This window comes from Pelmatolapia mariae, linkage group LG18, assembly GCF_036321145.2.
Source record: "Pelmatolapia mariae isolate MD_Pm_ZW linkage group LG18, Pm_UMD_F_2, whole genome shotgun sequence".
Classification (NCBI taxonomy): domain Eukaryota; kingdom Metazoa; phylum Chordata; class Actinopteri; order Cichliformes; family Cichlidae; genus Pelmatolapia; species Pelmatolapia mariae.
The window spans coordinates 37,413,196-37,438,460 of record NC_086243.1 but is presented as its reverse complement, the minus strand read 5'-3'; the positions used below and the strand labels follow the sequence as shown (position 1 = coordinate 37,438,460).

General features: G+C 49.1%; 4 protein-coding genes across 5 annotated transcripts; 3 read left to right on the top strand and 1 right to left on the bottom strand.

Annotated features, from left to right (window-relative positions):
- The first annotated feature begins 451 nt into the window (after positions 1-451).
- On the top strand, positions 452-1,468 carry LOC134616242 (calphotin-like). Its single transcript, XM_063460959.1, has one exon. The coding sequence runs from the start codon at positions 452-454 to the stop codon at positions 1,466-1,468; it is 1,017 nt and encodes a 338-aa protein (XP_063317029.1).
- Positions 1,469-2,651: 1,183 nt separating this feature from the next.
- On the bottom strand, positions 2,652-9,224 carry si:dkey-154p10.3 (zinc finger protein 84). Of its 2 annotated transcripts, none has more exons than XM_063462509.1 (8): positions 9,083-9,224; positions 8,233-8,676; positions 7,480-8,023; positions 7,352-7,412; positions 5,244-5,381; positions 5,034-5,167; positions 4,289-4,412; positions 2,652-3,970 (listed from the first exon to the last, which is right to left on the bottom strand). In XM_063462509.1, the coding sequence occupies exons 2-8, from the start codon at positions 8,623-8,625 to the stop codon at positions 3,817-3,819; spliced, it is 1,548 nt and encodes a 515-aa protein (XP_063318579.1). In that variant the 5' UTR covers positions 8,626-8,676; positions 9,083-9,224; the 3' UTR covers positions 2,652-3,816. The 2 variants fall into 2 exon arrangements, with proteins under 2 accessions (XP_063318579.1, XP_063318580.1); XM_063462510.1 differs by having other exon boundaries at positions 8,233-8,673.
- A 2,373-nt stretch (positions 9,225-11,597) lies between these two features.
- ccr9a (chemokine (C-C motif) receptor 9a) lies at positions 11,598-15,712 on the top strand. The gene is made up of 3 exons (XM_063461635.1): positions 11,598-12,611; positions 13,862-13,927; positions 14,027-15,712. The coding sequence occupies exons 2-3, from the start codon at positions 13,862-13,864 to the stop codon at positions 15,107-15,109; spliced, it is 1,149 nt and encodes a 382-aa protein (XP_063317705.1). The 5' UTR covers positions 11,598-12,611; the 3' UTR covers positions 15,110-15,712.
- A 3,210-nt stretch (positions 15,713-18,922) lies between these two features.
- Positions 18,923-25,220, top strand: bfsp2 (beaded filament structural protein 2, phakinin). Its single transcript, XM_063462511.1, has 7 exons — positions 18,923-19,388; positions 19,874-19,956; positions 20,334-20,490; positions 23,494-23,655; positions 23,737-23,865; positions 23,972-24,204; positions 24,766-25,220. The coding sequence occupies exons 1-7, from the start codon at positions 18,945-18,947 to the stop codon at positions 24,854-24,856; spliced, it is 1,299 nt and encodes a 432-aa protein (XP_063318581.1). The 5' UTR covers positions 18,923-18,944; the 3' UTR covers positions 24,857-25,220.
- Positions 25,221-25,265: the final 45 nt, after the last annotated feature.

Here is a 25,265-nt window from a genome sequence, read left to right as displayed (position 1 = left end):
CTGAGAAAAGTGCAGTTATAACAGTAGAAGCTGTTACAGCACTGATGTAAACATCTGTGTTTGTTGGGAGCAGTTCTGATTGTACAGTCTGACAGCTGCAGGGAGGAAGGACCTGTAGGAATATTGTTAAACAAAGGAACTTTGGGTTACATGCACGAGAACAGAATAAACCACAATAGTATTTAGATTTGGCCGAGGCAGTACAGTTCTTATAAAACAGAATGTGATTATTAAACATTTCTTTCTTAAAGAGGAATTTTAGTTGGCGCCCCTTAGATTTGAGAAAGCACAAGGTGTGTGTAAACCCAACATGTTCTCACTCCCTAAGCGTAATATTTTACGCTAGGTGACAAATCGTCAACATTTTACGCTTTCGGGTACCCAACACGTTCCTAAATGACAACATCGGAAAAAGGAGAAAACATGAGAACCCTTTGGACTCAATCTACACATGTTCGTTGTGGTCCCTGCTGCACCTCCTGCTGTGCCTCCTGCTGTGGCCCCTACTGTGGACCCTGCTGCACCTCCTGCTGTGGCCCCTACTGTGGCTCCTGCTGTGGCTCCTGCTGCACCTCCTGCTGTGGCTCCTGCTGCGCCTCCTGCTGTGGCTCCTGCTGTGGCCCCTACTGTGGCCCGTGCTGTGCCTCCTGCTGTGCCTCCTGCTGTGGCCCCTACTGTGGCCCATGCTGTGCCTCCTGCTATGGCCCCTGCTGTGCCTCCTGCTGTGGCCCCTACTGTGGCCCGTGCTGCGCCTCCTGCTGTGGCTCCTGCTGTGGCTCCTGCTGTGGCTCCTACTGTGGCCTGTGCTGTGCCTCCTGCTGTGGCCCCTACTGTGGCCCGTGCTGTGGCTCCTGCTGTGGCTCCTGCTGTGACCCGTGCTGTGGCTCCTGCTGTGGCCCGTGCTGTGCCTCCTGTTGTGGCCCCTGCTGCGCCTCCTGCTGTGGCCCCTGCTGCGCCTCCTGCTGTGGCTCCTGCTGTGGCCCCTGCTGTGGCCCCTGCTGTGCCTCCTGCTGTGCCTCCTGCTGTGGCCCGTGCTGTGCCTCCTGCTGTGCCTCCTGCTGTGGCCCCTACTGTGGCCCGTGCTGTGCCTCCTGCTGTGGCTTCTGTTGTGGCCCCTGCTGTGCCTCCTGCTGTGACTCCTGCTGTGGCCCCTACTGTGGCCCCTGCTGCGCCTCCTGCTGTGGCTCCTGCTGTGCCTCCTGCTGTGGCCCGTGCTGTGGCCCATGCTGTGCCTCCTGCTATGGCACCTGCTGCGCCTCCTGCTATGGCCCCTGCTGCGCCTCCTGCTGTGGCTCCTGCTGCGGCTCCTGCTGTGGCCCGTGCTGTGCCTCCTGCTGTGCCTCCTGCTGTGGCCCCTACTGTGGCCCGTGCTGTGCCTCCTGCTGTGCCTCCTGCTGTGGCCCCTACTGTGGCCCGTGCTGTGCCTCCTGTTGTGGCCCCTGTGTTCAACACATGCTTGTTGTTTTGACTTTGGAGCTGTTTAGCCGGTGGGTTTCAGAAGAAAGGAGGAAGACGACCACTCATGTGAACTGTTAAAAAATGGAGCGATATTTTAAACCTTTAAATTACAACCTGCACCAACGAAACGTCTGACAAGAAAGGAAAAGCTTATAAGTACAACAGCGAGTGGGAAAAGGGCTGATTTATGATGCTAAGGAACAACTTTTATTTATCAATACTGCTCAAAAGCAGCGAAAAACAGTGAATCACACCATCCACACGTCGTGGGAAACAAGATACTGTTAAAAAAACACACATTTCATACTTGTGTTACAAGCCTGACTGAAATCTCTCACAGATGCTGAAATCATCTAAGGAAGAATGGAGTTGATCACAAACAACCTTCTTCTAGACAAAAAAGTCGAACTCGATGAATGGAAGGGTCCAGAGATCTCGTTTTTTTAAAGAGGTGGCATGTTTAAAAGCAGCTACAGCCTGAGCACTGAAGTTAACATACCTGACCCAACTGTATTAGAAGGTGAGCACAAATACTGTCAAGGAGGCACCTTACCTCCTACCCTAAACAGAGACTTAAAGTGCTGAAAGCCACCTGAGCACCGGGGCGAAACAGAACCGGAGAACGCCAGAAATCTGGTCAATAACAAATTCACTACTTCCAAGGTGCATGGAGAGGATGAGAAACTAACAACGCAGGAACTCCAGCCACACTTCAAAGTAAAGAGGAACAACTGACCAACGTGTTTCAGCTTGTGGCCTTCAGCAGGGTCACAGTAACACATAATACAATTTGTGCTTAAATAAGGGAAACAGAAAAAAATCAAATTAACCAAACACATCTTCATAAGTAAACCAGCTGATGTATAACAGGTTGGTATTGATTAATAGGTTCATTGGTTAAGTCACAGCCCAAGTAAATACTGGACTAGACCATCAACGATAAAGGCGGGGGGAGCAAAACATAATCCCCACCTATCTTAACAAATACATGCAAATAATACATAAAAGGAAAGAGTGTTAGAATTATACAAAAAAAAAAAAAAAATGATTACAAATTTTTTTAAACATTTTTTAATAAGAGAAGTCAGTGCAACAGTTTGATTGTAAAACAAGAAGACACCATACATAGAAACGCATTTGTGAAAAGCTCCTCATGTATGTCTCTAAAATGTAGACTTAAAACAGGATGTTTAGAATGCTTCTTTTTTCCTGACAAAATAAATAAATGAATAAATAAATATTACCCATGTGAAAAAAAGCGACAGTGCAAATTCTCTGTAACCAATCACAGAGCCCCTTACATCTGACCACCTGGATATTTCAGTTTTTTCAAGGAGCAGAAGAGTCACAGAAATGCTATATGTGTTAGCTAATCCGAGAGTTAGCTACAAGCTGCTGAAATATGGGACTGATCATTAACACATGTATATACCATTACCTCTGCCACACAGCACTTTCAGTAATCTGTATTTATTTACTCTACTTTTTTAAAAAATATATATTTTCTTTATTCAATCTCTGTCTCTCTTCCACAGCATGTCTTTATCCTGTCTTCCTTCTCTCACCCCAACCAATCACAGCAGATGGCCCCGCCCCTCCCTGAGCCTGGTTCTGACGGAGGTTTCTTCCTGTTAAAAGGGAGTTTTTCCTTCCCGCTGTCGCCAAAGTGCTTGTTCATAGGGGGTCATATGATTGTTGGGTTTTTCTCTGTATCTATTATTGTAGGGTCTGCCTTACAATATGAAGCGCCTTTAGGCGACTGTTGTGATTTGGTGCTGTAGAAATAAAACTGAATTGAATTGATTTAGTTTATCTTATGTGCAGAATTTCACAGCTGGAAGTGAAACTTGAAACCAAGCTAATGTGTGAGCTAACAGGAAATGCAGATGAGGAGTGGAATCTGTTTTTAAATTGTATTTGAAAAAAGATTTTGCTAAAGCATGTTTTATTGCACATATCATTACTGAAGCACAAAGTCTGATGCTCGTTGTCCGTCCCCCTGACGTTTTTGGTTCCTGATTAAACAGAACCTGTTCAGTTCTGAGTCCAGGTGAGCAGCAGGTGAGACGTCAGCTGCTTCACTCACATCTGTCAATTATTTCCAATAAAAACAGTATTCTAGTATTCACTGATTAATAATCAGCTGACTGTCACAGCCATATGATCGCCTTAAGTGTTCATTGAGGCCTTTTCAAAGTTAAAGTGTTTAAGGCCTTCATATTTTCAAAGTAAAGGTCTGAGTGTGAATAAATAAGAACAGAAATTATTTTTTCCTAAGCTTTTATTTTCATTAAAAAAGTCCACAAATAAAACTTTTGACATCATCACCATGTCTGATGATGTCACACCAGCTCATGTTCAGAACGCAGCTTGCTGGGAGGGGGCGTGGTGTCTGCGGACATGTCTCAGCAGCAGCTGGCGGTCCGGGCTCGAGTAGTCGCACTGTTGACATGGGAACGCCTCACCGGTGTGATGGCGGCGAGCGTGGAGATCCAAACTCTTCTTCTGGATGCTGTTGAGAAAAACAAAAACAACATGGTCCAATTCTAGGGCTGCAGCTACCGATTACTTTAGTAATCTATCAGTTATTCCACAAATTAATCAGATCACACATGGTCTCAATACTGATCAATAATAAATCCTGACACAGGTGTTTTAGGACGAACTGCTCATTGGTTTCCAAACTGCAAACAACATCCGTGAAAACACAGATAAACCCTTTGATTTATGAGTTACATTCAATTTAATTTTCTATTATTCGAAATACTCGAGCAGCCCGCAGAGTTTGTGTGAGCACAGGTGTGCGCCAGGTGTGTGTCAGGTGTGTTACCTGCTGTAGTCACAGTGCTGACACCTGTACGGTTTCTCCTGGCTGTGAGTCCTGTAGTGTCGGAGCAGAGAGCTGCGATCGATGGACGCATACGGACACTCTGCACACCTGTACGGCTTCTCACCTGAGATCACACACACGGGACACACAACGTCACCTGACAGTCACGTGACAAGGGCTCTCAACTGTGTGAGTCCTCAGGTGTGTGTGTGTTACCTGTGTGAGTCCTCAGGTGTGTGTGTGTGTGTTACCTGTGTGAGTCCTCAGGTGTGTGTGTGTGTGTGTGTTACCTGTGTGAGTCCTCAGGTGTGTGTGTGTGTTACCTGTGTGAGTCCTCAGGTGTGTGTGTGTTACCTGTGTGAGTCCTCAGGTGTGTGTGTGTGTGTGTTACCTGTGTGAGTCCTCAGGTGTGTGTGTGTGTGTGTGTGTGTTACCTGTGTGAGTCCTCAGGTGTGTGTGTGTTACCTGTGTGAGTCCTCAGGTGTGTGTGTGTGTTACCTGTGTGAGTCCTCAGGTGTGTGAGTGTGTGTGTGTTACCTGTGTGAGTCCTCAGGTGTGTGTGTGTGTGTGTTACCTGTGTGAGTCCTCAGGTGTGTGAGTGTGTTACCTGTGTGAGTCCTCAGGTGTGTGTGTGTTACCTGTGTGAGTCCTCAGGTGTGTGTGTGTGTGTGTTACCTGTGTGAGTCCTCAGGTGTGTGTGTGAGTGTGTTACCTGTGTGAGTCCTCAGGTGTGTGAGTGTGTTACCTGTGTGAGTCCTCAGGTGTTGCAGCAGTGAGGCCTTCAGCCGGCTGCTGTAGGAGCAGTGAGGACAGGTGAACGGTTTGTCTCCCCCATGAACGCCCAGGTGACGCCTCAGAGTCAGTTTAGAGGAGAACTTCCTGCAGAGAAGAAATGCCATGACATCAGCAGGTCACGTGACCCTGTGCAGTGAGGGATTATGGGTAACGTGGTTACCTGTGGCACAGCGAGCAGCTGAAGCCCGTCTGCTTCCCGCTCTCTGCTGTCGGCTGCTCGCCGTCTCCGTTCGTCCTCCTTGTGGTTTTCCTCGTGGTCTCCATGGTGACCGGCCGTGATGCGGCTCTGCTGGTCTGCCTGAAAACAAACAGGCACACAGGCTGTGTTCTGATTGGCTGACAGACGTTCAAGACGTTCAGACGTTTTTAATCGTTTCAGATTCTCTGTAAAAACCCATTCAGTGTTATGCCGACAACACCCAGCTTTACCTGTCCACCAACCCCGACTCTGCTCTCCCTCCACCCTCCACCACCCTCTGCTTAGCTGAACTTCCTCCAACCTTTTCAAACTCAACAGCAACAAATCAGAGCTTCTCCTGGTTGGCTCCAAATTATCGCCATCCAGAGCTAATAACTGTTTTTCTGTTACTATTAGTGATGTGCGGATCGATACTGAAATATCGATTCCTCCGATACCAGTCATTAAAATATCGATATTTCAGTAATTTAGGGTAGATTTGTAGTTTAAACTACATCAGAAGGAACTACTTCCTCTTACGCCTTTTATAGTCATGTGTGAAACACGGCTGTATAAATGTGTCCAGGAGGAGAAGGACAGGTGCTGCTGGGCGAGACAGACGTCTCTCACGGAGTCCTTTAGTGCTGCAGGCAGGCAACATGTTCAAACAGCGCACAACTTCAGTTTGTTGATTTCTATATGATAATTCTGTCACGGCTGGGGCAGCAGTCGTGTGGTGTAGTGAGAAAAGGATCCACAATGCAGGTCCTGGCTGGGGTGCGAGTGAGTGTTTATTTGTAATGAAAGTGAAGTACAAAACAGGAAATAAGGAACAGGGAGCGACTAAAGCCCAAACTGGGAAAACTAATAAACAAACCTGAAAGCATGAGGCCATGCAGGGAAAGGAGAGCAGAGAGAGGAATACCAAAATACACAGACGGAGCAACGACAAACAGAGGCAGACACACACTATAAATACACACGAGGGAATGAGGGAATGACACACAGGAGGGGAGCACAGCTGAACCTAAGTCACAAGATAAGACACGAGAACCAAACCTAAAGAATGAATACAAAATCAGAATAAACCAGAAAACAATCAACTCTGAGCGCAGGGCCTCTGCCCCAGGATCATGGAAAATTCTGCATTGTCAAGCGATAAGAACAAGTAGTCTAATATCCTGTAATCATTATGAAGCTATAATTTGAGATACAATAAAAGATACAATAAATTAAATAAGTTTTTGTACAAAGTATCGATCAGTATCGTCGATACCACCCTGAGTTTTACTTGGTATCAGATCGGAAATCGGTGGTATCGCACATCACTAGTTACTATCAAGAACTCATCAGTTTCTCTTCCTCTGTGAAAGGTTTGCGTGTCATTTCTGACAGTGCACTATCCTTTAACTCTCACATCAATAATGCCACTCGCTCAGCATATTTCCAACTCCGCCCCTTCCTCACTCCACATGCCACTGCTCGTCCACAGTCTCGTTACCTGTCGGATCCACTACTGTAACTCACTCTTACACAAAAATCCACCAACAAGCTTCAGCGTGTCCAGAACTCTGCTGCCCGTATTATTACTAGGACTCCCTCTGCCCACCACGTCACCCCTATCCTGAAGCAGCTTCACTGGCTAGCAGTTAAACTTCGCATTAGTTTTAAAATACTCCTGTACACATTTAAGGCAATTCATTCTCTCTCCCCACCATACCTCTCTGATTTGGTACAGATCTCCATCCCATCCCGGTGCCTCAGCTCCTCCTCTTCCCTTCCTGTTCCTTCCTCTCATCTTGTTTCTATGGGGGACTTTTAGTCGCTCTGCCCCTCGACTTTGGGATTCCCTACCCTCTGACCTCAGAAACAACACCTCATTCCCTTTTTTAAGTCCACCCTCAAAACCCAGCTGTTCAAGCTAGCCCACTGTAGAGAACGTCTCCAAGCTCTGAGACTTTCTTTTATTATCATGTTTATTTCCTGTTTTTATGCCTGTTTTATTTGCTGTACAGTGTCCTTGGGTGTTTTGAAAGGTGCTTTTAAATAAAATGTATTATTATTATTATTATTATTATTGTTATTATTACCTGTCAAGAAGCTCCGCCTCCTTCCACTTTGCACGTCCAATCAGCTGGCTCCTCCATCCATCTGCAGAGAAGTGATCAGTTAGTGTTCTTATTGATTACTGATCGATGGTACAGAGCTGGGCACTCACTGCGTTTCCGTGGTTTTTCAGGAGTGCTTCTCAGCGTGTTGTTTCGGAACTTCCTGTGACAGACCGCCACCGCAGTTTTCTTCTTCTTCTCTTCCCGCTCCCTCCTCCTTTTCCTCCTCTGGCTACAGCGGCTCCTCCAATGATGCTCCACCTCCTCCCAGCTGTCGGCCATCCAGTTGCAGCGCACGCAGCTGAAACCGCCGCTGGCACGGTGTGACCTGACATGGACATCAAGCAGCCGCCGCGACGGCAGTGTCAACGGGCAGAGCAGACACAGCAGGCTGGGGGGCGGAGCCTTCACTTTGTCGTTGGCACTGGTGTCATGTGGTTGCGTGAGCTGTGTGGACGGTGAGGAGGAAGGAAGAGCAGGAGCTCTGACTGCAGAGATCCGACACAGCCCAAGGGTCATCAGGTGGGCGGACTGCGCCAACTCCTCCTGGGAGGCGGGGGTGTCGGCCGGAGAGGATAAAGAGCCCCCCTTCAGAGTGAAGATGGAGGAGTCCTCCTCCTGCTCCTCTTCCTCCTCCTCAAAGAGTGTGGTGACCTGCATACAAACCACAAGATTAAGGTGTAAGGACACCTTCAGAATAAAATAAGATAAATAAATCAAAAAATAAATACATTTCAACTTAATTTGAAAAGCTAAATCATAAATAACCATCTGACTAAGAACTTCATATTGTTTCACCTTTTAAAATAAAAGCTCAAAATCACTCTGTTCTGTGTGTGTGTGTGTTTGTGTGAGGTTATCACCTCACAGGTGTGGGCCACCTGAAGCCCTCCCTCACTGCTGATGTCACAGGTAGCCGGGCTCAGGTTGCCCAGCATGTTGTAGAGCAGGAAGTCCTCATCTTCGTCACTCTGCTTTAGCTGATAGGGTGACGCTCCCTGCTGGGGCCCCGCCTCTGCCCCGTCCGGATAGGCGTTGGGGCGGTGCGTGAGCAGCAGGTGGCTGTTAATGGAGGCTTTGATGCCACAGGTGAACTGACAGAGCTTACAGCGATAAAGCTCCACCAGGAAGGACTCCACTAGCCCCGCCCCCACACCCTCCACCTCAGCACAGTACAGGCTGGAGCTCACAGCTCCGCCCACTACCTGCAGGGTCACAGGGCTGATGTCACGGTACCGCTGCTTCACCCACGACATCGCTATGACATCACCATGACGTCACGGTGTGAGGTCCGTCCTTTGGCCCTGCTGGGACACAGAGTCAGTGTAAATAGGATTTATCTCAAAAAACCGCCTGAATTCAAACACTGACCAATCAGAGCGAAGCAGAACCGAACATCCGTCCAGATATCAGCAGCAGTCTTCGTTATTCTACTTTATTCCACAGTCCCAGTACTCTGACTACTCTGAGTACTTAGAGTGCCAACCCCTCTGCTTGATGACGAAACGTACGTTAAGCGGAATGATTGGCTGATCTAGGGGAGCGCGTTCGCCGTCCGCTTTAGCTAGGCTCGCGCGGGAAGTGCAAAGATGCGGAGAAGGCTAGCAGGCTAACGGCTAACAGTGTTTCAGAGCAGGAACGGATCGATACGTCACTAATAGATCAATAAATGAGCTCCCAGGTGAGACTGCGGAGCGTCTCACTAAAACTCACCTGATCCTCTTTGTTTACATCCGCTCCTATTTCTTCTTCTACGGCTTATTCGGCTCCTCGGAGCCCGCCGGCCGCTCTGCTGCCCCCAGAGGAGGCTTTAAAAACGACAGCACAGAGCTCAGGCTTAAAATGGAGAGAACACGAACCAAACCGGCTCCCTGTTTTCAGGATTACACAAAGTCTGTCAGACGTCACACTGTTCAGATTATCAGATTACATGAGATTAACTTCAGTTCACTCTTTCACAATAAAAGCTCCAAATGTTTTGTTTGGTTTAGTTTAAATCTGTCTTTTAACTCCAGCATGTATCTTTATAACATTTATTTGATTTTATGTCAGATGATGCTTGGGGGGGAAGGGTCACATGTCTCTGTGGTAACCATATGCGTTAACAGCAGAAGAGGAATGAGGAGAAAACCAGGTCACGTGACCTGGCTGTTTTTTCCTGTCTAACAGGAAGCGTTTGACAGACGTCAGTGAAACAGGAATCAGCCGCATAGCGTGACAGCAAGTTCACACTGTGCAGTGTTGCATGACAAGCTGTGACCGCACACTCACAGACACATACACACGTGTTTGCCCACGTTGGTGGTCCTCAGAGCGCTTCACTCTCTGTTACATAATCAAGAAGGTTTATCCATAAACAACAGGAATGTCTTAAAGACATAAAGACCTGGATGGCCGCTAACTTTCTGCTTCTTAATTCAGATCAAACTGAGGTTATTGTACTCGGCCCTGAAAATCTTAGAAATATGGTATCTAACCAGATTCTTACTCTGGATGGCATTACCTTGGCCTCCAGTAACACTGTGAGGAACCTTGGAGTCATTTTTGACCAGGACATGTCCTTCAATGCACATATTAAACAAATATGTAAGACTGCTTTCTTCCATTTGTGCAACATCTCTAAAGTTAGAAATATCCTGTCTCAGAGTGACGCTGAAAAACTAGTTCATGCATTTATTACTTCCAGGCTGGACGACTGTAATTCATTATTATCAGGAAGTCCTAAAAACTCCCTGAAAAGCCTTCAGTTAATCCAAAATGCTGCAGCAAGAGTCCTGACAGGGACTAGAAAGAGAGAGCAGATTTCTCCTGTATTGGCTTCCCTTCATTGGCTTCCTGTTAAATCCAGAATTCAAAATCCTGCTCCTCACATACAAGGTCTTAAATAATCAGGCCCCATCTTATCTTAATGACCTTGTAGTACCATATCACCCTATTAGAGCACTTCGCTCTCACACTGCAGGCTTACTTGCTGTTCCTAGAGTATTTAAAAGTAGAATGGGAGGCAGAGCCTTCAGTTTTCAGGCCCCTCTTCTGTGGAACCAGCTTCCAGTTTGGATTCAGGAGACAGACACTATCTCTACTTTTAAGATTAGGCTTCAAACTTTCCTTTTTGCTAAAGCATATAGTTAGGGCTGGACCAGGTGACCCTGAATCCTCCCTTAGTTATGCTGCAATAGACGTAGGCTGCTGGGGGATTCCCAGTGAATCAGGCTCAGTCCCTCCCTAATCCTGGTTCTGTTTTAGAGGGAGTTCTTCCACCTCACTGATTGCTGGGGGGTGGTGGATGTTGGGGTCATCTCTCTGTACTGGGGGTTGTTACCTGTCAGTATGAAGCACGTGTTGTGCACAGGTGACATGACGTGAACTGTGTCTCGGTTTTGTGCTTTCACAGGCTGAAGTGTGCAGGAGCCCTTTAAGGTAATGTCCTCACAAGTCACGGAAACTGCTGCCAGTCTGTGTTTGTCACCTTAAACAGGAAGTAGAGATAAGCAGAGAAGAACAACATGTTCAGTGTGTGTGACCACAGATACCTCAGTACTACTACCACTCCAGCTGGTACTACACTGCTCACTGCAGACGTGAGAGGCACCGTGTCGGCCCGGAGCGAGGGGGGGAGGGGGGACGTTTAGGTCAGAGCGAGAAAGTCGTGGTTTGTGTCTGATATTAGGGAATGTTTGTTGTCATGGATACAGTGGTAAACAAACAGGCAGTGAGAGTGATGTTTGAAAAGGGAAACGATTTGAATGTGTGTAGTTTTGGTTCAGTGTGGCAGGATGACTTCATACAGAATCCCCCCCCCCCCAACACTTACACTCATTCTGGGAATAAGTGTGCCCCCCTCCAGGTGCACAGACCCAGGGCCAAATGTCATCAGTGTGTTTAGCACCTCATCAGTCCAGCAGAGCTTTGTGACTTTGTTTTTTTAAATATTTGTTTTGGCCTTTTTACGGCTTTATTTTGAAGGCTACAGTGAAGACTGACAGGAAAGCAGAGGGACGAGATGCGGCGAAGGGCCGCGGGTTGGATTCAACCCAGGCCGGCCGCTCTCAGCCATGCGGCGTGCCTGCTCATCCCACTGAGCTAAATGTGACTTTGGGGATTGTAAGCAGGTGTCAGAAAGGCCTGTGGCGACGTCGCTGTTTGAGTCTTCGATGTTGGCTCTTCCTATCATTGTGAAGTGTTCACCCGCTCATAGGGAACGTGAGCTGGGTTCAGACTGTCGTCCGATGACGCGTTGAAGCAATAGTAATCCTGCTCAGGACGAGAGGAGCTGCAGACGCTGGGTGCTTGGCTGAGGAGCCAACGGTGCGAAGCTGCCACCTGTGAATGTCGTCTTTGAGTGCTCAGGTAGAAAGTTGTACAATACAAGTCAAACTGCACCCAGATCAGTTTCACAGCCTGGCCGATCTGTGAGAATAACCTGCAGCAGCCTTGTGTCTGTGACACAGAGCAGAGGAAATGTCACCAACTGCATTCTGGGTAACCTCTCAGGCTGGTTTCACCATGTGAGCCCGGGCGAGTCCCGGTGTGTGACGCTGCTTCTGTTTTCGGTTCTTAGGAGCTCCTGGGTTCAGCCAGCTGATTTTCCCCGACTTCCTCTTTGTGGTGCCCGAGCTTCTCTCTTTTCATAATCCTTTAAACTCTGCCAAACCCCTCAGAACAGCTCAGCACCTACGAAAGGCCTCCTTTGTACCACAGTGCTGTCCAGAAGTCACCTCCTTACATGTTGCTGTGAGTTTATTGATTTATTCAAACATACATGGAAATATCAGCCAACAGCAGAGTTTGTACAACTCTAACCAGCTGTAAAGTAAATATTTGTTGTTGTTCTCAAGGGTTCGGATTCAGGATGGTTGGATTCAGGATGGTTGGATTCAGGATGGTTGGATTCAGGATCGTTGGATTCAGGATGGTTGGATTCAGAATGGTTGGATTCAGGATGGTTGGATTCAGGATGGTTGGATTCAGGATGGTTGGATTCAGAATGGTTGGATTCAGGATGGTTGGATTCAGGATCGTTGGATTCAGGATGGTTGGATTCTGGGGGTCAAACATTCAGGGGATTTTGGTGATGTTCATGCGTTCGTGCTCACTGTCTACTCGTTGTGAAGTCGTAGCCACTCCTCTAGACAGCTGATGTAACTTCTGCTTTCATACGTCACTTTTGTGGTCTAACGGACTTAGAGTGAAAAAAAGCGCCAAAGAGCGAGACGCACCAGAGACGAAGAGACGCCTGACGGTGAGTCCACGCCTGTCTGTCTGTCTGTGTCTGGTCTTTGTTTCACGGGGAAAGCGGCGAGCTGCAGACTTTGATTTCTGAGCGCAGTGTAAAGATGTTTTTCACTCCATCATTAACCATCCCATAATAGTCTAGTTGTGAGCAGATCTCAGATCGCATCACCACAAACTCTGAGATTTCAGATGATGTTTCTGGTGTTAGTGGTTCTAACAGGAACACGGTGATAAATAACTGCTTGTACTGCAGTATTTTTACTGCATTAACCTCCTAAGACCTGAACTCTTTCATGGCAGCATTTTTAATTTCTCTTTGCTGTTTGGGCTGATTGGCACCTGATGAATGTAAAAACAAAGAATGACCTGATTTTTTTTCTTACCTGATTTTTGTTTCTGAGATAAATGAGATCCACATATGAGGACATTTATTTTACATTTCGATAGAACAGTGACAGTATAACGTCCTCGTAAGTGGATATCAGGCCCTTGTAGAGCAAAATTTAGTATTTTGGTCTAAATAACTCAAAATGTGATGTCTACATATGTCTCCAGGTCCTAGGAGGACCAGGAGATTTGTGACTCACAGACACGTCTGCAGAATTGAAAGTACTCTGGGACCAGTAAAAGTATTAATACCACAGTCTTAAATGACCCAAATACTCAAAGTGAAGGTACTCTATGTGCAGACCTGTGTGAGATGAAGAGCTTAAACTTGAATGTGGTCAAACTCGAGGACTCATTTTTATGCCTGAAACATTCAAACAGTCGAGTTTTCAGTGTTTGAGCCACGATGATGACGAGCTTTAATTCTCAGCTTCATTTAAAGAAACTAATTCTTTAATGTCTGTGAGTTTGACGGTTACACGTTTCACAGCACTTACATTCACCCCAAGGCTTTTATTTTGGTAAAGCTATTGTACGGGGTACTTGTATAGTGTAGGGTCAGGGCTCAGTAGTACTATTTAAAAGTACAATACAGTATTTATCACAGAGTAACAGAGTAAAAGTACTTCAAGGAGAGTAAAAGTATGTCCTTTGTCCTACTCTGACTAAAAACAACGTGCAGAAAGTGAAGCAACACAGACGTGAGTCAACAGAGCCACAAACTACTAAAACCATGTGACCAGCGAGCGTAGGAGGGGCGGGGCCAGGCGGCTTCAGCTTGTTGTTCTTTTATTTTGTTTCCTCTTTTTGGAGGTTTTGTTTGTGTGAAACTCGTTTCACCTTTTCTAACCCGAACACCTGTGTTTGTAGATGGATGACGTTTTCAGCATGAATATGACCTCCGTGGATGACATCATCACAACAATGATCACAGAGGTAACGAACCCTGATTATTTACTGATTTATCCAAGTACATATCAGCAGAGTGCTGAGGTGTGCTCAGGTGTGCTCAGGTGTGCTGTCTCTTTCCATCAGGAACCTGCTTTCAGTCCCTCGGCCACCTCTGACAACTATGACTACTCAGACTACGGAGACGACTTGATGTGCGACCGGGAGTCGGTGCGGGTGTTCAGGAGTCACTACGAGCCACCGCTCTTCTGGATGATCGCCCTGGTGGGCGGAGCCGGGAACCTGGCCGTGGTGTGGATCTACCTGAACTTCCGGCGCCGTCTGAAGACGATGACCGACGTGTACCTGCTGAACCTGGCTGTGGCCGACCTGCTGTTCCTGGTCACGCTGCCGCTGTGGGCGGCCGAGGCGTCGCACAGCTGGATTTTCGGCACCTCCCTCTGCAAAATAAACTCCGCCCTCTACAAGGTGAACCTCTTTAGCAGCATGCTGCTGCTTACCTGCATCAGCGTGGACCGTTACATCGCCATCGTGCAGACCACCAGGGCGCACAACTCGCAGGTGGAGCGCCTGCGCTGCAGCCGGTTGGTGTGCGCGGGGGTGTGGCTGCTTGCGCTGCTCCTTGCCACACCCGAGCTGGTATTCGCTGCCCCCGCAAAGGTGGAATCGCAGGACTACTGCCGTATGGTGTTCCCGACCCACCAGGGGAACAACACCAAGATCCTGGTGCTGTCCCTGCAGGTGAGCATGGGCTTCTGCCTGCCCTTCATCGTCATGGCCTTCTGTTACAGCGTCATCGTCGCCACGCTGCTCAAGACGCAGGGCTTCCAGAAGCACAAGGCCATGCGTGTCATCCTGGCGGTGGTAGTGGCGTTCGTTGTGTCGCAGCTGCCTTACAACAGCGTGCTGGTGATGGAGGCGGTGCAGGCCTCCAACATCACCATCAACTGCGATCAGCTGAAGGCCTTCGACAAGGCGGGGCAGGTGCTGAAGAGTCTGGCCTACATGCACGCCTGCCTCAACCCCTTCCTCTACGTCTTCGTGGGCTCACGGTTCCGCCGTGACGTGGTGCACCTGCTGCGCTGCTGCCGCTGCGTGCCACCCGTCACCAAGATTCAGCTGTCCACCAAGTCCAGCAGGAGCCCGCTGAGCTCCACCCGAGCCTCGGTGATGTCTGACAGCGAAAACTCGCAGGCGCTGTCGCTGTAGAAACCGTCATCGCGCAACTTCCTGTTTTTTGCCAGGGCAGCTGCAACAGCAGGCCTCGCCAACGGAAGACGCCTCGATCGCAGGAAGAGTTTTTAAGAAGCTTTGATTCAACACGTGTGCTGCTTCACCCTAACATCCACCCACAGACAGTCAGAGCCCGCTCACCTGAGAACACCTTCACCTCAGAGCACAGGACGGGTGGAGGCTGGGCGCGCCTGCTGGTTACAGCTTTTACAGTTTTGGGGAAACAAAAAGAAACCTTTGTAATGAGAATGTAAAACCTCCACATCATTTTCTGAGCTAGATTTTCCTGATTCCAGGACTTTTCCAGGTGTTTCCAGGACTTTTCAGGGCTTTGCTTGTACAGTAAACATGAAGCTGTTTTTAAATGTGACGTTTTAGCTGCTGTATGAAAGACGGGACCTGTCTCCTCGCTGCGTTTGAACAGAAACTGAGCCAAAGCTGAAATGTGACTGATGCTGTATATAACCCTGTGTGTGTGTGTGTGTGTGTGTGTGTGTGTGTGTGTGTGTGTGTGTGCGCGTCACACCAATGTAAATGTTTTGGTTTTCTGAGTTATGAAAATAAAGTGCGAGAGAAAAACGGGGAAGTTGATCAAACGCTGTCGCACTCTTTTCTTCACATCCTTCCTTCTCTCATCCTGTTTATGATCTTTGTTCTGCAAACACACCTCAGCAGCTTCACTGCACACACAGCAGTGAACAAGTACAACACACACAGCTACTTTCAGTACCACTGATATTCATTTAGACCCTTTTTCTCCAATTGATCTTTCTGAGTTAACTTCAATAATTACTTCCTCCAAACCATCAACGTGTCTTTTAGACCCCATTCCTACAAAACTGCTCAAAGAAGTCCTGCCATTAATTAATGCTTCAATCTTAAATATAATCAACCTATCTCTAATAATCAGCTATGTACCACAGGCCTTCAAGCTGGCTGTAGTTAAACCTTTACTCAAAAAGCATCTCTAGACCCAGCTGTCTTAGCTAATTATAGGCCAATCTCCAACCTTCCTTTCATATCAAACATCCTTGAAAGAGTAGTTGTCAAACAGCTAACAGATCATCTGCAGAGGAATGGCTTATTTGAAGAGTTTCAGTCAGGTTTCAGAGCTCATCACAGCACAGAAACAGCTTTAGTGAAGGTTACAAATGATCTTCTTATGGCCTCTGACAGTGGACTCAGTTATGGAGTTCCACATGGTTCAGTGCTAGGACCAGTTCTGTTTCAGGGCTCTGCAGATGAATGAGTCTGAGAGAACAGACGAGACATCTGTGAGACGCCATTGTCTGATTTTACTCTTGTTTTTACAGCGGGGATTGCGACATGTCTCTTTTCTCTAACCTCAAAATCATTACATCACTGATCCTCTTCGAGGCTCAGTGATGGGAGGCTGAGAAACAGGAAGCTGACCTCAGGTCTGTGTGGTGTCATGTTCTCGTGGGTCACTGGAACAAAAACAAAATGTGACAGACAGAGAAGTGAAAATCAGAAAGGCTCGCTGACTGGCACGCCACAGCGCTCAAACGCAAAGGTCAGGCCTGTTCCAGGAGTCTGCTGCGAGCTGAGGGGTTGATCCCAGAAGAAAAACAGCCAGCCGCCCTCACAGAGGAAGTGCTAAGCTCCGCCCATCACACCGGTCAGAGGGCTTTGAACCAAGAAACTGCCGCCTCATATCACTCATTAGTCACGTTGCCCACACAGGCAACACGTGCACGCTAACACAGTCAGTGTGACCACAGAGCACACACATCTGCACTGCCCCTGATGAACATCTGGCCAACATGTGGCCCACATCTGCAGCTCTGGGCCACAGTTGGGTGTGCCTGATGTCCTGTGGTCGCAGCTGCGCCTCACGTGGGCCAGGAGTCAGGTGCTTCGTGACATCTGGGTCATGGAAACATGACCTCTGGGCCATGAGGGGCACAGTTACCTGAGCTCTGAGTGGCCAGGTGCTGTAAACAGCTGAGAGGACCAGTTCACCCGAGCGTCACTTACATGCGGTGCTTCCTTTAACGACTGACGGCGCTCTGCTGTGCTTGGCTCGGTGGCGCCACTGCCGACTTTTTATCTTTGACGTTCTTTACAGATGCAGATCTGAGCGTGCTCAGAACCTGGACCAGAAAGAGTCCACCGCTGGAAACTACTGTCCTATGACCTGGATCTCTGATTGATGATGACTTACTGTGGTTTAAGGCGTGTCCCACCTGACCCTCGCAGGTGTTCCTGCAGCTCCCTGCTGTCGTACTAAGTCAAGCACAGTTAGGAGGTCGAGGCTGAGTTTGAGCTCCAAAAGCTTCTTTAAATCCATCCAGAGCAGCTGAATCTTCACTCACACTGCAAACATGTGTTCCTCCAGCTTCAGGTGATGTTCCCAGGTACGACACCGTGATCCACAAACGCAGCTTTCTGTCCATGGTGGATCTAAAGGATGGAAGCAGACATTTGTCCTGAAACAAACGGCGCTGCAGCAGGTTTCCAAAGGGATTCATGGTTGGAATCTGGAATCTGGAGACCTGAAACCAGAGTTCAGATTAAAGGTGTTTGGAAGCTGAAAGTGATGACTGGGTCTGCTTTACAGGGTGAAGCTGGTGGATGAGACGGGCTTTCACTCTCAGAACTCCAACGCATCTTTCAGCAGCTGGGAAACTTTCAACTGCTGCGTTGGCATTCACCACTTCCTGCTAAGCACTCCAACCGCAAAGCACTTCCTGCTGAGATTCAGCACAAACAATCTGACAAAATCTGAACAGACGGCCCAGGTGTTTCCACGCAGACAAACAGCTCTGTGTTTGCTGCCATGGTAACGGCCCGGCGACAAACACTCGAATATTACACGAAGCTAAAAACGGCTGGGCCAACATCTGTCAGCTAGTGAGAAGATGCGAAGAGTTCAGGTCTTTGTGAGAGACTGTGAGGGTAGAACAGTGATGAAGAACCAGTGACTGCGTCCTCTACAGGAGCACAGCAGAGAGGTCAAACCCTCAGAGCTGCAAACCACTGCATGAACTCCTCCACCTTCTCTGAGCTTACGGTGGAATGAGGCTGAGAGGAAGCTGCAGTTTGACCAATCAGGAGCAGTGTGTGGGGCGTGGGAATCAGCACACATGCAGGTGTAACTGGAACACCTGTGAAGGCCTTAATGCTGAAGCACATCTGCAGGTTCAGGAGCAGCCGCTGCCTTTCAGACCTGAACGCGTCTGCCTCGGTTCACCCCGAGCTCCGCCCACTAAAACACCTGGAGCTTTAGGAACCCAACGACACCACGACAACATCTGGCTTCAAACAAGAAACCATGCTGCTGAAACTTTATTTAAACATGTAGTTAAACTTTATTACCTTCATGAATAATGGCGTTGCCTTCATTTCTGTGCTCGTGTGTCATGTTTTGAGGGTTTTCCCAGGAAACTTGATAAAACATGAAGAACAAGTCTGTTTATCAAAACAGGAAGTTTATTCATCACAGCTGTTTCTACAAACTTTATCAGCAGATATTCTTTATTGATGAGTGATCTGAAACAGCAGTGATGATATAACCCTCATCTGCTCTCTGTTTATAAACTGTGTGTGTGTGTGTGTGTGGGGGGGGGGGGGGGGGGGGTCATGTGACCCAGCCAGGCTTCAGGACCCTTCCTGCCCCCCCGCGTGCTCGCTCTGCTGCCTCAGCTCTTTCAGACTCTTTGTTTCAACAAAAGCTCCAAACACAAACGCTGGCTGAACAAAGGCGGCCATGTTTCCAGAACGCCATCCTCCCATAAATCCCGGTAGCGAGCGGGTCTGAGCGGTTTGACACTGGCAGGTGCTGATCGTCATGCCTCTGCCCCGACGCCGCTCATCCTTCCTCGGACAGATGGCCGCCGAGCGTCCACCCTCTGCCTCCTGCGGGAGAATGGGCTCGGCGGGCACCTCTGCCCCTCGCGGCGTATTCGTAGGCTCCACCCCACCAGCGAGTGTTCCCTCTGGCCTGGGGACGCGGGTGTCACGGCGAGCTCTGGGCATCAGCAGCGTGTTCCTGCAGGGGATGAGGAGCAGCACAGCACCAGTGCTGCCCCGAGGCAGCGAGCGAGCAGCGGGGAGCGGTGCTGCGGCAGCGGGACTGAACAGCTGTTTGATGGAATACCGCGACAAAGTGAGAGCGCTGGAACAGCTGAACCAACAGCTGGAGGAGCAGATCCGCCTCTGCCTGGACCGCAAGGCCTCGAGCGCCGGAGCCTGGGGACCCCTCAGGAGGGAGTGGGAGGAGGTTTACAGACAGGTGAGGGGGGAGGGTCTAAACACCTAGCTCCATCTCCACATCATCCTTCATCCTATCGGCATGCTGCTCTCTGAGGTCAAAGGTCAACTCAGGCCTCTCCTTTCTTAGATCGTGGTGACAGTGACGCGTACGGTCAAACTCACCTCCACGTGCCTCACCTGATAAATACTAAAATACAAAAGTCACCTGAGGCAAAAAAGTGAACCTAAAAAGTGTGCACGAGCAGCCGTGCATGAGCAGCCACGTTACGTCAGCTGATTTCTCCACAGATAAACATGTTCTGAGGTGTGAGAACAGAAACTTTATTTTTACATTAAGTATTCTGTCTTTGAGTCTTGCTGCTGTTTTTATTGGACCACCTGAGACCAGGTTAGGCTGCAGGGGCGTTACACACCTCGTGTTTAAATAAAGGTAACGCGTGGAGATAACAATGCCCCCCGCTGGCTGCAGCCACTCTCAGCTCTGTTTTCCCACACTCTGTGCAGGTCAGTGAAGCCATCCTGGACAACGCCCGGCTGATGCTGCAGACAGAGAACGTGCAGGCCAATGCTGAGGATTTCAAGGACAGGTCAGAGGTCAAACTCACACTGTGATCAGCAGTGAGCTGAAATGTGACAGTGATCAGTGACAGACCACCTGTCAGTAAACAGCAGCGTGAATGTGAAGTGATGGTTTCTTTTGGTCTCAGGTGATCACATGGTGCCCTTGTGTGGCTGCTGGAGGGTACAGCAGACACAATCATCAACCACATTATTCATTATTTTTAAGCACTGATCATAGACTTTATCTAAAAAAACAACCCCAACATGGAGCTTCTGGTGATCAATAACCAGCCTCCTGCCCTGTGAGTCTCTCCTCCATGTTGTCCTGCGGTTGGTGGTCCTAGTTCTGCTCAGGAACCAGGACCATCAGCTGCAGGCATAGTGACTGTGGCTCCCCCTGCAGGTTCGAGAACGAGCAGCCGTTCCGTCGGGCGGTGGAGGAGGAGATCAGCTCGCTGTACAAAGTGATTGACGAGGCGAACCTGACGAAGGCGGAGCTTGAGGAGCAGATGGAGAACATGAGGGCGGAGCTACGCAGTCTGGAGCACGACCATGAGCAGGTCCCACGAAACTCTGTTCAAAAATCTCCCAATTTAAGCTGAGGCCGCAGATGATGTCACCATTTAGAGAAAGGCTGAAAAACTAGAATTTAAGCTTTTTTACTTAGTAAAAAAGTAGAATAAGAAGAGTGACAGCAGCCACACAGTAGAGTTAGAGTAGAGTCAGAAGTGTGACAGCGGAGACACAGTAGAGTCAGAAGTGTGACAGCGGAGACACAGTAGAGTCAGAGTAGAGTCAGAAGTGTGACAGCGGAGACACAGTAGAGCCAGAAGAGTGACAGCGGAGACACAGTAGAGTCAGAGTAGAGTCAGAAGTGTGACAGCGGAGACACAGTAGAGTCAGAGTAGAGTCAGAAGTGTGACAGCGGAGAAACAGTAGAGTCAGAAGTGTGACAGCGGAGACACAGTAGAGCCAGAAGAGTGCCAGCGGAGACACAGTAGAGTCAGAAGTGTGACAGCAGAGACACAGTAGAGCCAGAAGAGTGACAGCAGAGACACAATAGAGTCACAGTAGAGCCAGAAGTGTGACAGCGGAGACACAGTAGAGTCACAGTAGAGTCAGAAGTGTGACAGCGGAGACACAGTAATGTCAGAGTAGAGTCAGAAGAGTGACAGCGGAGACAAAGTAGAGTCAGAAGACTGACAGCGGAGACACAGTAGAGTCAGAAGACTGACAGCGGAGACACAGTAGAGTCACAGTAGAGTCAGAAGTGTGACAGGGGAGACACAGTAGAGTCAGAGTAGAGCCAGAAGTGTGACAGCGGAGACACAGTAGAGTCAGAAGTGTGACAGCAGAGACACAGTAGAGCCAGAAGAGTGACAGCAGAGACACAGTAATGTCAGAGTAGAGTCAGAAGTGTGACAGCGGAGATACAGTAGAGTCAGAGTAGAGCCAGAAGTGTGACAGCGGAGACACAGTAGAGTCAGAAGTGTGACAGCAGAGACACAGTAGAGCCAGAAGTGTGACAGCAGAGACACAGTAGAGCCAGAAGTGTGACAGCAGAGACACAGTAGAGCCAGAAGAGTGACAGCAGACACAATAGAGTCACAGAAGAGCCAGAAGTGTGACAGAGGAGACACAGTAGAGTCAGAGTAGAGTCAGAAGAGTGACAGCGGAGACACAGTAGAGTCACAGTAGAGTCAGAAGTGTGACAGCGGAGACACAGTAATGTCAGAGTAGAGTCAGAAGAGTGACAGCGGAGACAAAGTAGAGTCAGAAGACTGACAGCGGAGACACAGTAGAGTCAGAAGACTGACAGCGGAGACACAGTAGAGTCAGAAGTGTGACAGCGGAGACACAGTAGAGTCAGAGTAGAGCCAGAAGTGTGACAGCGGAGACACAGTAGAGTCAGAAGTGTGACAGCAGAGACACAGTAGAGCCAGAAGTGTGACAGCAGAGACACAGTAGAGCCAGAAGAGTGACAGCAGAGACACAGTAATATCAGAGTAGAGTCAGAAGTGTGACAGCGGAGATACAGTAGAGTCAGAGTAGAGCCAGAAGTGTGACAGCGGAGACACAGTAGAGTCAGAAGTGTGACAGCAGAGACACAGTAGAGCCAGAAGTGTGACAGCAGAGACACAGTAGAGCCAGAAGAGTGACAGCAGACACAATAGAGTCACAGAAGAGCCAGAAGTGTGACAGAGGAGACACAGTAGAGTCAGAGTAGAGTCAGAAGAGTGACAGCGGAGACACAGTAGAGTCAGAGTAGAGTCAGAAGAGTGACAGCGGAGACACAGTAGAGTCAGAAGTGTGACAGCAGAGACACAGTAGAGCCAGAAGAGTGACAGCAGACACAATAGAGTCACAGAAGAGCCAGAAGTGTGACAGAGGAGACACAATAGAGTGAGAGTAGAGTCAGAAGAGTGACAGCGGAGACACAGTAGAGCCAGAAGAGTGACAGCAGAGACACAATAGAGTCACAGTAGAGCCAGAAGTGTGACAGCGGAGACACAGTAGAGTCACAGTAGAGTCAGAAGTGTGACAGCGGAGACACAGTAGAGTCAGAGTAGAGTCAGAAGTGTGACAGCGGAGACACAGTAGAGTCAGAAGTGTGACAGCGGAGACACAGTAGAGCCAGAAGAGTGCCAGCGGAGACACAGTAGAGTCAGAGTAGAGCCAGAAGAGTGACAGCGGAGACACAGTAGAGTCAGAAGTGTGACAGCGGAGACACAGTAGAGCCAGAAGAGTGACAGCAGAGACACAATAGAGTCACAGTAGAGCCAGAAGTGTGACAGCGGAGACACAGTAGAGTCACAGTAGAGTCAGAAGTGTGACAGCGGAGACACAGTAATGTCAGAGTAGAGTCAGAAGAGTGACAGCGGAGACAAAGTAGAGTCAGAAGACTGACAGCGGAGACACAGTAGAGCCAGAAGAGTGACAGCAGAGACACAGTAATGTCAGAGTAGAGTCAGAAGTGTGACAGCGGAGATACAGTAGAGTCAGAGTAGAGCCAGAAGTGTGACAGCGGAGACACAGTAGAGTCAGAAGTGTGACAGCAGAGACACAGTAGAGCCAGAAGAGTGACAGCAGACACAATAGAGTCACAGAAGAGCCAGAAGTGTGACAGAGGAGACACAGTAGAGTCAGAGTAGAGTCAGAAGAGTGACAGCGGAGACACAGTAGAGCCAGAGTAGAGTCAGAAGAGTGACAGCGGAGACACAGTAGAGTCAGAAGTGTGACAGCAGAGACACAGTAGAGCCAGAAGAGTGACAGCAGACACAATAGAGTCACAGAAGAGCCAGAAGTGTGACAGAGGAGACACAATAGAGTGAGAGTAGAGTCAGAAGAGTGACAGCGGAGACACAGTAGAGTCAGAAGTGTGACAGCAGAGACACAGTAGAGCCAGAAGAGTGACAGCGGAGACACAGTAGAGTCAGAGTAGAGTCAGAAGTGTGACAGCACAGACACAGTAGAGTCAGAATAGACTCAGAGCACATGTGGCAGGTGTGATCTCCCTTTAGCTAGCTAAGGTCATGTGAGCTGACTACTTCTTCTCTGAGCAGGACGTGCGGATCCTGTACAGTCAGATGGCGGGACGTGATGTGGACGAGCCCGACGCGCCCATAGAAACCAGCCTGGACCAGATCTTGGCCTATATCAGGATCCACTGGGAGAAAGTGATGGAGAAGAGCAGGGCTGAGACTGACACCTACCTGGACTGTAAAGTAAGGTCCTCTCACCTGCACAGGTGTGCCAAGGTGTGTGTGTGTGGGCGTGTCTGACCTGTGGCTGTGTGTGTCCTGCAGGAGGCACAGTGCGTGAGCAGCAAGCTGAGTCCAGAGGAGGAACAGGTGGAGGCGCTGAAGGCTGAGTGCAGCGACACCGGCTGTAAGATCCAGAGTCTGCAGGCGGAGACCGAGTCTATCAGAGCCCTGGTGAGCCACATGGCAAACAAGCTGCTGCCCGGCGAGCTGCACAGATCAATAAGCGATCAATAACCTGATCGAGTTCCCACTAACTGGTTAAATACACTCTCTGCAGAAACGCGGTCTGGAGAACTCGCTGAGCGACGCCCGCCACTGGCACGACATGGAGCTCCAGAATCTCGGCTCAGTGGTGGCCAAGCTGGAGGCGGAGCTAGCCGACATACGCAGTGAAATCGAACAGCAGCGCCGCGACTACGACACGTTGCTGAGCAACAAGCAACGGCTAGAGCAGGAGATCGACTTGTACCACGGCATCCTGGATGGCGAGGAGAACCGCTTCGAGACGCTGTGAGTCGTCGACACAGAACACAGACGTTACCAGAGGGCGGAGCTATCAGCTCAGATGTTTTTTATGTGTGTGTGTGTATAAGAGGTGTGCGCATGTGCACATGTGTCTGCGTGCGTTTGTGTGTGGGGGGGGGTGCTTACTCTAAAGGTCACAGAGTGCCTCGTACACTCGGTCATGTGACCAAGCATTTACGGGAGCGTGTGATGGATTTCCCTTAAATTTTATTAAAATGAGGGTTCATACCTCAACACAGAGCAGAGGTCAGAGGTCACAGCAATGACGTCACAGTAATGTCACAGCATAACAGCCTCCTGCTACAGTTTTTAGAAAACACATATTTATATATTTGTGTCAGTGTTCATAAATTCTCACAGGAATTTCTGTTATTACTTCAGCCCACCTGCAGGGGGTGGGGCCGCACTTTAGGACTGATGTAGACGTTTCCAGAATCAGCTGATGAAGGATGTCGTCACTGCGAGCAACACGAAATATGAATTAGACTCAGTCTGACTGTTAAAGGAGATTCTGGGTAAAACTAACACAAACACTTACCTGTCCAGGTGTTCAGATCTCCACTCAGAGCCCGAGGGAGCTGCTGCTCCAGACTCCAGGAGCAACCCTCCAGGATCTCCAGGACCTGCAGCACAGTGACCCCAGAGGAAAACCTGAGCAGGCTGACCCGGTCTACCTGTGCAGGTGTGGAGGATGCTGGACGTGTGCGTTTCAGCTGCTCGGTGTGGACGTGACGTGTTGTAACGGTCTTCAGGTGAACCTGCCGAGAACACCTGAGGACCCGCCTGAGCCCGACTGGACCTGAGACTCGTGTTGCTCTGTGTTAATAAAAGTGAATGTGACGGTGCGTTCAGGTGCTCCTTGTTTCTTTCAAACTAAAATAAAGGTGTGAGAATGATGTCAGCGTGTCACAGAACGCTCTTGACTATATTCAGAGCTGCCGCCCTCCAGCTGGTGCACGGCGCTCACAGCTCCGAAGCATCGACGCCAACTTGGCGCAGGAGTGAGCACATCTCAGCTCGTCCTGGTGGTGCCTGTGGTTCTGTGT